General features: G+C 44.0%; 2 protein-coding genes across 2 annotated transcripts; one reads left to right on the forward strand and one right to left on the reverse strand.

Annotated features, from left to right (window-relative positions):
* The first annotated feature begins 3,302 nt into the window (after positions 1–3,302).
* Positions 3,303–4,262, forward strand: LOC148684010 (olfactory receptor 11A1-like). The gene has a single exon (XM_088654739.1). It carries the CDS (start codon positions 3,303–3,305, stop codon positions 4,260–4,262), a length of 960 nt encoding a protein of 319 aa, XP_088510865.1.
* Positions 4,263–8,944: 4,682 nt separating this feature from the next.
* On the reverse strand, positions 8,945–9,883 carry LOC118095544 (olfactory receptor 10A4-like). The gene is given in 1 exon segment (XM_035136794.3): positions 8,945–9,883. A coding segment is annotated over 1 exon segment (939 nt).
* Positions 9,884–10,528: the final 645 nt, after the last annotated feature.

Raw genomic sequence — 10,528 nt, forward strand, 5'->3', positions numbered from 1 at the left:
AATTGGCAGTATATACAGTTGGTCAGTATATTTAGAGCAGATTTGAAAGAGAAGTCATTCAAAATAAAAGCAATCTGCTATCCAGAACATATAATCTTCTACTGGTGTGGGATTTATTTCAAGAAGAGACAACAGAATCTATGATTAAATGGTCCCAGGATCTCGGTCAGACAATACAAATTGACCAATGGGAGAAATTGTGGAAGCAGGATATAAGATTTACGGCTTCTTATAATATAAAAGAAAATTTTATCAAAATGTATCATAGGTGGTATTTAACACCTGTAAAGATGGCCAAAGTATATAAATTAAAAAATAATTTATGCTGGAGATGCAATGGGGAACCTGGCACATTTATACATATGTGGTGGACGTGTCAAGAAATAAAAAAGTTTTGGTTAATGATTCATGAAGAATTAAAGAAAATGATGAAAAAAATCGATAAAGAAAAAACCAGAGATCTACCTATTAGGTTTATTAAGTGAAGAGATCCCCCAAAAGAATAAGACAGTGTTCTTGTATGCGTGCACAGCAGCCAGGGTTCTAATAGCTACATATTGGAAGACATCCAAAATACCAACAAAAGAAGAGTGGATAAACAAGCTTAGTGAGTATCTATTAATGGCCAAGCTGACAGCAGCCTTGAGAAATCAACCGAAACTAAAATTAAGAAGCGAATGGGAAAGTTATGATGAATACATAAAAAAAAATTTTCTAAAAGAGGGCATGCTCACATGCTTAGAATAAAAAGATATGAAGGGATATAAAAGATAAAGAGTGGAGATATAAGATAAGAGTGACAGAGGAATACAGGAAAGACAGAATGCATGCAGAGAATATATGTAAGTGATGGATTATATTTATAAAATTGAAACTGAAGTGAAAACAGAAGTCGGGTAAATAAAGGAGGGAAGTTTGTGGGGGAGGGGGGAAGGTGATGAGGGGTGATTGGTATTTGGTGAAATTTTTGTTGGTTTGTTTGCTTTTATCGTTACTATTATTATTTATGGATATTACGGATTATTCTTTATGTTCATTGGTTTATAGATTATTTGTTTATTGTTTATGTTGAATTGTATAAAGATTGATGCTCAATAAAAACTTATTTTTTTAAAAAAATAGAATACATCTGAAGGCACCCCTGTTTAGGGAAGCTTTTAATGTTTAACAGACTATTGTATTTTAATATTTTGTTGGACGCCACCCAGAGTGGCTGGGGAAACCCAGCCAGATGGGCGGGGTATTAATAATAATAATAATAATAATAATAATAATAATAATAATAATAATAATAGTAATAGTAATAATATGCTCTGCATCCGCTTTGAATGCTGTTTCCAGACTCAAGTTTGTTCTTGAACAGTGATAATCTCTGTTGTTTGCCTGCATGGATGTGTCTGTATTCAAAACCTTTGATTGCATTGCTGGAATGCAGCAGACTGCAGAAAGTTCAAAGTCCCATCAGTTGCTCTGCCTATTTTTCGCCTCTCGCCACTGCAGTCATGGGAAGGTTTCTCACAAGGGGAAATAGTCCTTGTGTGAAAAGAAGTTCTTTCTCCTTGTGTTCTAGAAATGCCCTTAAAGTGTGCTTTCATATCCCCTGTGGAATGCGAGGGAAATAATGAGTCAGAAGGAAGAATTGCTTGAGGGGAAGAAATACAAGCAGTTTCCCTTTCTTGAGACCATTAAGGAGATTGAAGCCTAAAGAAGACTGGCGAAGCTTGGAGAAGTCCTTTTGCAGTAAGCGAGAGCCGCACTTCTAAGACCAGGAAGATGAAAATTGCACCCTGGAGGATATAGTAGCAGACAAAAAGATCGGGCTGGTGAAGGATCTGGAAATTAGGGACAGAACTGGGAAAGAAAGGAAGTTGTTGAAGGAAGATATAGCTAATGGCTCCATAAGGAGATAATGTCACAGGAACCCATGGCAAAAGCAGGCAGGAATGGATATTTACAGATTGTGAGTGAATCATTTGGAGGGCTTTGAAAAATGCACAGCCTTGTTTTGTCACCGCCTGTGCCTCTCATCCCATTTGCATCTGTCTAAGGCATTTGTGCTTTTTTTGACTTCTGGTGAAATTTATCTTCAATCTTCTCCACAAAGTACATCTGAGCAGGAAAGGACAACTAAGAACCTCTATCCCCCCCCCACATGCTTTTCATTTCCTTGTGTAATGGTTAAGATCTTGAGGTATGAGCTGAAGTCAAGCACATCAGGCAAAGACATGGGAAAAGAACTCTGATGTGGGTGAGTTTCTCCCCCTACACTCCAAGATCCAATCATCAACCATATTAAGATGCAGAAAGTCTTACCATCTTCCCACCTGTCCTCCAAAGAGCTCAAGGTGATATGCATGGCTCTTCCTCTCTCGATAGTATCCTGACAACAATTCTGTGCAGTAGGTTAGACCGAGAGTTGGTGACTGGCCTAAGGTCACCAGTGAGTTTAATAGCTGAATGGGGATTTGAAACCTGGGCTCTCAGGTCCTAGCCCAACACTACACCACTGGCTCCATATGTGGTGGAGAACGGTGTTTGTGTGGCTTGAGAAGGGAATGCAGAATTAGTTGGAATCCATGACTGGGAAGGACTCAGCTGTAGACTTTCCTTGAAAGGAAGGACATATATGGTGAATGAAGAGTCAAGGGTGAAAGAGGATCTTGATGAAATGGAACAAACTAGCATAGAGCAGACCGCATTATGTGATCTGATGTTTGGGTGGTCTTGACTTCCAAGTTTTTTGCTTCCAATCTTGTAAACAGGGCTGGACATTCTTCCACAGCAAGTAAGGTTGAATTCTGCAGCCTCTGTTAATCAAGTACATTTGTGGCTGCTTGATAATTTTTGGGTAGGTTATTTAACTACTGCTAGTTATGGGGAGGGTAGAGTGTCTCAGTTAGGTACAGAGCAAACCAGGTGGGTTGGCCAATGGAATGATTCTGAACATGAGCTCATTTTGTTTGTCTTCTAGGACACGGACCTTGAATAATTCTACATTATGTTAACCCACTTACTCATTCCTTTGATATGCAGTCAGAGCCTATGCAATGCAAGTGTTGAACCACGACACAGTCCTATTCATAGCTGAAGGCTTGCCTTCTCTCTTCTCCAGTCCCACACTCATTCTCTTAAAAGTGTCATGCTGTTGGACTCCAACTCCTATCATCCCCAAACAACTTGGCCAATTGTCAGGGCTGATAAAAGTTGTAGTTCAGGAGTATTTGGAGAGTTACAGGTTCTTTGCCCCTGGTCTAGGTTACGTTCATATGTTCACATGATCTTCCTAGGTTCAAGCTACTACCATGAACCCAACAGACTTCGGAAACCATACAATCCTTACTGAATTTATCTTGCTGGGATTTGGGAATCTGGGCCATCTGGATCTCCTCTTCTTCTTCGTCTTCCTAGCGATCTACATTGCGACCATGGTGGGCAACATCCTCCTCATTGTGCTGGTGGTATCAGACCACAACCTCCACACACCTATGTACTTCTTCTTGGGAAATCTGTCTTGCTTAGAGATCTGCTACAGTTCCAACATTATGCCCAAGATGCTTGCTGGCCTCATCCTCTACCAGGGCAAAGTCATTTCTGTGGCAGGCTGCATGATGCAGTTTTATTTTTTTGGTTTCCTGGTAGTTTCAGAGTGTTATCTCTTGGCTGCCATGTCTTACGATAGGTATGTGGCAATATGCAAGCCGTTGCTCTATGTGATTGTTATGGATGGCAAAACCTGCGTTCAGCTAGTGGCAGGGGCTTGGGTAATCAGTTTGCTGGTTATTAACCTAACAATATGTTTAACCCAGCAATTAACCTTCTGCGGTCCCAACACAATAGACCATTTCTTTTGCGACTACAGCCCATTGTTAAAACTGTCTTGCAATGACACCCACATGATGGAGCTGGTAACTACTCTTCTGGCGGGAGTGTGCTCCCTGCCACCCTTTGTTTTAACTCTGGCTTCCTATAGTTCTATCATACGAGCCATTCTGAGAATCCCGTCCACTGTTGGAAAGCAAAAGGCCTTCTCTACCTGCTCCTCTCACCTCATGGTAGTGTCCATCTTCTATGGCACGATCATTATTGTCTACCTGTTACCAAGAACGGACGCAATGCGAGATTGGAACAAGGTCTTTTCTCTCTTCTACATAGTCCTGACTCCATTGCTCAATCCCCTCATATATAGCCTGAGAAACAGGGAGGTGCAGAATGCTTTGAGTAAAGTGCTTCTTAAATTATCCACTTACAGAACTGTAGCTTAAGACGTCTGGCTACTTAGGACTGTGGCCACCTAAGTCCTACTCAGAGTAGACCCATTGAAATGAAGGAACCAAAGTCTGTCATGTCCACTGGCCACAATGGCTCTGCTTTGAGTCGGACCAGCACTAGATACAACCCTTATATTTGTCTTGAAGAGAGGAGTGTGGAATCTCAGGCATCTCTATATACAGGACATCCATCCCTCCCCAGGCCACTTGGCTCAGGTTCCCATGTTTGTACCCTCTCAAGCACTTTTGCCTGGCCAGAATGTGACCTTGAAGTGTAATGATAATGCTGGCTGGAATGTGGTGTGTATGTGTGTAGAAGAAACCTTTATGCCTTGTGTGACTAGAATGCCACTTACTGTGCAAATATAAGATTCATATCCATTACGCAGATCACTTTCATCTCTTGACCTGCCTATCACTTGCACCTGCCCCCTGAAAGGTTGCCCACAATGAAATGTGGCCCTTTGGCTGAAAAAAGTTTTCTCTCTGACCTCTCCTTTAAAAGATATCATGTTCCTTTGGAAGGCCCAGGTTTGGGCAAAGCGTTATGAGGCTGGAGCTTAATTCACCTGCATCTCAAAATTATCTTGTTTCTTTTGAAATATGATGTGTCATTTATCATTCTAGTGCTTCCGTGGGATTGGAGTGAAATTGACTGTGCTCATTCAAGATGAAATTCTACATTTCAGGTCTGAAAATAGGTACAATCCACTGATTTGATTCTGAGAGCAGAAGAAGCATTTCAGAAACTTTCATTTAATTGGCTAAGAAACCAAACAAACCCCTATTCTAGATGTGGAAAAAGACTCAGAAGTTTGGAGCTGACTGAAGAACACTTATTAGTGCAGCAAAATTCTTTGAGCTGTGTTTATGTGCCAGCTTGGCCCCGTGACTGTGGGTGCCCAGGGCCATGGGTGTCATGAAGTGTGCATGGCCCTGATACTAAAATTTGTGGGTGCTCGATCCCTTCATGAGGAATTTTGTGGGTGATTGAGCACCCAGGGCCCCAGGGAGCTGGCACCTATGTATGTAGAAGGCTGAGGGATCCACTGGCACTTCTGAAATCTCTCACTGCTTGGAGAGATTGGGGTGCACGTAACAATATTTTGCTGATAATTGTGAAAAAAATGCACAAATACAACACAATTTGTGACATAAACAAATATAGTTTGAGAAGATTAACTAAACCCAAAAAACTAAAAGGAGCAACTCGGGAACATGAAAGCTTTTTTTTATAAAATAATTTTTATTGATTTTATATAGCAAAGAAAGACATACAAAACACATTCTACCTTCTTCTTTCTCCCCTCCACGAGCCCCCCTCTGCCACAAGAGAGCCCCATGAACAGAGAACAGTCAAAGGCAATCCATTATGTAATTGAGTTCCCCCCACTCCTCCCCCCCGAGCCCCCCCTGCCACTAGAGGCCCCAGGATGGTAAGGAAAAGTAGAGGCGGGTATCCACCCAACTAGTTTTCCATAATTGCCTTAAAATCTAAAAAGAAAAAGAAAGAGAGAGAGAAAAGCAAAAAAAGAAGAAAAAAGAACAAAAAGGAAAATAAGAAAACCAAAAAAGAAGAAAGACACTCATCTTATTTTTAATCCCTTGGTAATATCTTAGTGACTTCCTCATATCCCCTCTTCCTGGTTGTTCATAATTTCTATTTACTAATCTTAGCAGATTTCTTCATTCCAATTTCAATTCTTATTCTTGAGCACACATTCCAATGTCTACCACATTCCTCCTGAAAGCTTTTGTGATATTTGGCATCACATCACAGGCAAGACATTACATCACATTACATGGAAGGTCATGCAGAAACCCCATACTTGTTTTGCAGCGGAGAGTGGAAGAAATTATTCTGATCAGGGTTACATATGCAGTGACACATGTGTGTACAAGCTCATGCTGGATCCTACTGCGTGTGGAACAAAGCATGGATGATGATATTTATTGAGTCATCCCCCCATCAACCTCTATTTATTAAAGAGCTGCACTGCATCTCAGTGGTATAAATACTTCTGTTGGTATATTAGTGAAACCAGAATTCTTTCTATTCCATCTATAATAAGGTTGGTGACAATTTTTAATAGTCTGAGCTGCTTAACTGCTGGAGACACAGCTCTCATATTCCCAGCTCCAATGCAGAGCCTTCCTGAACTGAGGAATCAACCAAGCCAACAGCATACCCTCTTTGAGTTCAATTCTCCCTAACATGTAGTTATGCTCTTATGCATCATAGGGAATAAATAATACAGGCAAGCCCCAATTTGCATGGGGGTTGTGTTCCTAGCCCCCCCATGCATCGGGAGAGTGCACATAAGCCCTTGTTCTGCCCCCATTCTTCCAGGCCCAAAATGACCCACGTTGGTGGTCACATGTCAATTGAACACATGCAGAATGGTCACCGCCTATACTGTACAGCAGAGTGGTGTAATGGCTAGAGTGCCAGACTAACACCTGGGAGACCAGGGTTCAAATCGCCACTCAGTGATGAAGCTCACTGTGTGACTTTGGGCTCTAACGTAACCTCACAGGTTTGCTGTGAGGATAAAATGAGGAAGTGGGAGAAACATGGGACTCAGCTACACTGACAAAGAAACATCTCTTTATATGTGTTGTTTATGCATTCCAACAGGGGGACGCGGGTGGCGCTGTGGGTTAAACCACAGAGGCTAGGGCTTGCTGATAAGAAGGTCGGCGGTTCGAAACCCCGCGATTGGGTGAGCTCCCGTTGCTCGGTCCCAGCTCCTGCCAACCTAGCAGTTCTAAAGCACGTCAAAGTGCAAGTAGATAAATAGGTACCGCTACAGCGGGACGGTAAAAGGCGTTTCTGCGTGCTGCTCTGGTTCACCAGAAGCGGCTTAGTCATGCTGGTCACATGACCTGGAAGCTGTACGCCGGCTCCCTTGGCCAATAACGCGACATGAGCGCCGCAACCCCAGAGTCAGTCATGACTGGACCTAATGGTCAGGGGTCCCTTTATGCATTCCAACACCGTGACACCGGATGGCGTTGTGGAGTCCCATTTTTGCTAACCTGATTTCTCATACAAAGTTTGCAATGTGTTTAGCTGAAATGCTTCTTTGATGGGTCCAGCCATGCATACCACCTGGATACAAAAGGATGGATATAAATGTAATTAACAAAAACCAACCAACAAAGGAAGTATCACCCACCCACTCCTAAATCCAAGAGAAACTCTTAGGACTGGTGTCAGAGGTCAGCATCCCTGGGCTTCTACTGAGGCCCACATTCCAGAGGGAGGAGGCACTGGTAACCCTTGATGTCCCCAAACCTTGTTGCTCACTGTCACTTCCTGGTCACCACCAGCACTCTGCAAACAGGGACACTAGTGAAGCAATAGGGCAGCAACCTCCACTTGCCTTATGCTGTTTCTGGGTGGTTGTGTGGCTGGAGGTGAGAGGAGGCAAGTGAGTAGGCAATGAGGATATCAGTGAGGGGGCGACGGATCCATTCAGAGCATCTTCTCCCAGGACTCCCCAAAGCCTGGAGTCATCACTGGCAACCACTGGGAGGTGGAGGAAAGGGAATAAAGATGCATTGCAACACACCTGCCCACCCGCCCACCATTATTATTTAGCCACCCTCCATGCTGAACCTCAACCGCATGACAAAGATATCCTTATTCCTGCAGGTGTCTTAAGAGAATGTTCAGGCATCTGTTCAGTTTTATTGGTTTACTAGCTGGCCCTGCCACGCGTTGTGGGGGCTCAGTTTGTTAAATGGAGCCTCAGAGTCCCACTTTAGACTCCCCTCACCTTCAGAATCCCCCTGTTTTTCGTGTGTTATGTTTACATAGGCACATCCCTGTGTCTCCCCCACCCTGTTCCGACCTATTACCTATCCCTGTCCCCCTCCCCCCTCCCCTGGTTCATCCCTGCTCTTGGGCCCACCCTGTCCCGACCCATGAGCTATTTGGCCCCCCATCCCCCGCCCAGGCAGGCCCCTACCTCCACTCGGCCTAGTCTGCAAAGCCGAGCTTAGATACTGTGGAGAGGGCAGGTTTCATCCCTGTGTCTCCCCCCCACACCCTGTTCCAATCCATTACCTATTCCTGGCCCCTATTCTCTCCCCCCAGGCAACGCCCTACCTCCACTCAGCCTAGTCTGGAAAGCGGCCTAGTCTATAAAGCCGAGCCTGTGGAGAGGGTAGGTTTCCTAGGTGTATTACCAGTGTAGTCGTCACTAGAGGGTGTTGCAATCTCTCCTGTGCTCCCAGCATGCACTTGTGGATGATTTGTGAGTTCTGGAACACGGAGTTTTTGGGGTTTTACCTGGCGTAGCTGACACATCTGTGTTTGAAAACAGTCTGGGGACAGTCGCGCAGTCACATTTGACTTTGTGTCCAAATTTCAATGGTATTGGGCAAGCGGTTTTGTAGAACATAGGAGATGAAGGAACATACCCAGTTTACATTTATATATATATAGATTCTCTGTGATTTATTTTATATACACCCCTTACAGATGCTAATGATTAGGTAGTATATAAACGCCTTAAATGTTATTGTTATTCTTATCATCTCAATTTCTTACCTGTCCTTCACTATAAAGTCCCTGGGCAGGTTATAACAATTTAAAAATACATTATCAATGGATTCCTGCTGTAGTGCAACAGATAAATGGAATTGGTTTGATACAGCTTGATTATTATCTAAGGAACACCTCCCTTCCTTGCCATTGATTTCTTGAAAGCAGCTTTTATCTCTTTGTTCCTAAGACTGTAAATAATTGGGTTGAATGATGGTGTCACTACTGTTTAGAGGAGAGAAAGGATCCTGTCGCTGTCCAGGGAATAGACTGATTTGGGTCGAACGTAGGTGAAAGTGACAGTTCCGTAGAAAAGAGAAACGACAATGAGATGTGAGGAGCAGGTGGAGAAGGCTTTGCGTCTGTTCTTGGCTGAAGGCATCCTTAGGATGGTGGCGATGATGAGCATGTACGACAACAGGATGAGCAAAAATGGTACCAGGATAAAGAACACAGTTACCGTAGCAACTGCCACTTCATTCTTGAAGGTGTCAGTGGTAGCCAGTCTCAAAACGGGCAGAATATCACAGAAAAAATGGTTGATTCTGTTAGGGCCACAATAGGGAAGAGTAAATATAGAAATGGACTGGCCCAAAGCCACCAAACTACCAATGGCCCATGAAATAGAAGCCAGCAGAGCACATTCCTTAGGGCTCATGATGCAGGTATATTGCAGAGGTTTACAGATGGCGACGTAGCGGTCAAATGCCATGACGGAAAGAAGGCAACACTCAGTAATACCAAAGAAAATAAAGAAATACATCTGAATCCCGCAGCCTACAAAGGATATGGTCTGATTCTCTGACAGTAAATGTTCAAGCGTCTTTGGGATGATGGATGTGGTGTAGCCGATTTCCAAAAAGGACAAGTTCCAGAGGAAGAAGTACATTGGTGTGTGAAGGGTAGGCTCGGCAACCGTGATGATCAATATCAGGCTGTTCCCAATCAATGCCACCAAGTAGAATATGAGTACCAGCAAAAAAAGGAGAGCTTGCATGCTCTGGAAGTCTGAGAAGCCCACAAACACAATCTCGGTCAAACAGGACTGGTTGCCTCTTTTCATGTCATCATCCAGAGGGGATCCTGGAGACATAACAAGAGCTGCAGATAAAGAGACGAGGGTTAGAATTACAGGCAACCCCTGATTTGTGTGCGATCGTGTTTGTGGCCCCCGTGTGCATTGGTGGAATGCACATAAGCCCACCCGCCCTGCTACACCCTGTTCCGCCCCATTCTGCCCTCTTCTGGGTCCAAAATGTTGGAGGTCACGCATCAACTGAATGCTTGCAAAATGAGTACCAACCTGTAATTCAAGTACCTTAGCTATGTCAAATAGAAGATTTACATCCTGATTTTTCTGTTTTTACTCAGAGGTAAGTCCCGTTGAGGGACGCGGGTGGCGCTGTGGGTTAAACCACAGAGCCTAGGGCTTGCCGATCAGAAGGTCAGCGGTTCGAATCCCTGCGACGGGGTGAGCTCCCGTTGCTCGGTCCCAGCTCCTGCCAACCTAGCAATTCGAAAGCACGTCAAAGTGCAAGTAGATAAATAGGTACCGCTACAGCGGGAAGGTAAACGGTGTTGCTGTGTGCTGCTCTGGTTTGCCAGAAGTGGCTTGGTCATGCTGGCCACATGACCCGGAAGCTGTAAGCCGGCTCCCTCGGCCAATAACACAAGATGAGCACCGCAACCCCAGAGTTGGTCATGACTG

Source organism: Zootoca vivipara, chromosome 12 (genome assembly GCF_965207765.1).
Source record: "Zootoca vivipara chromosome 12, rZooViv2.hap1.1, whole genome shotgun sequence".
In the NCBI taxonomy this organism is placed as follows: Eukaryota; Metazoa; Chordata; class Lepidosauria; order Squamata; family Lacertidae; genus Zootoca; species Zootoca vivipara.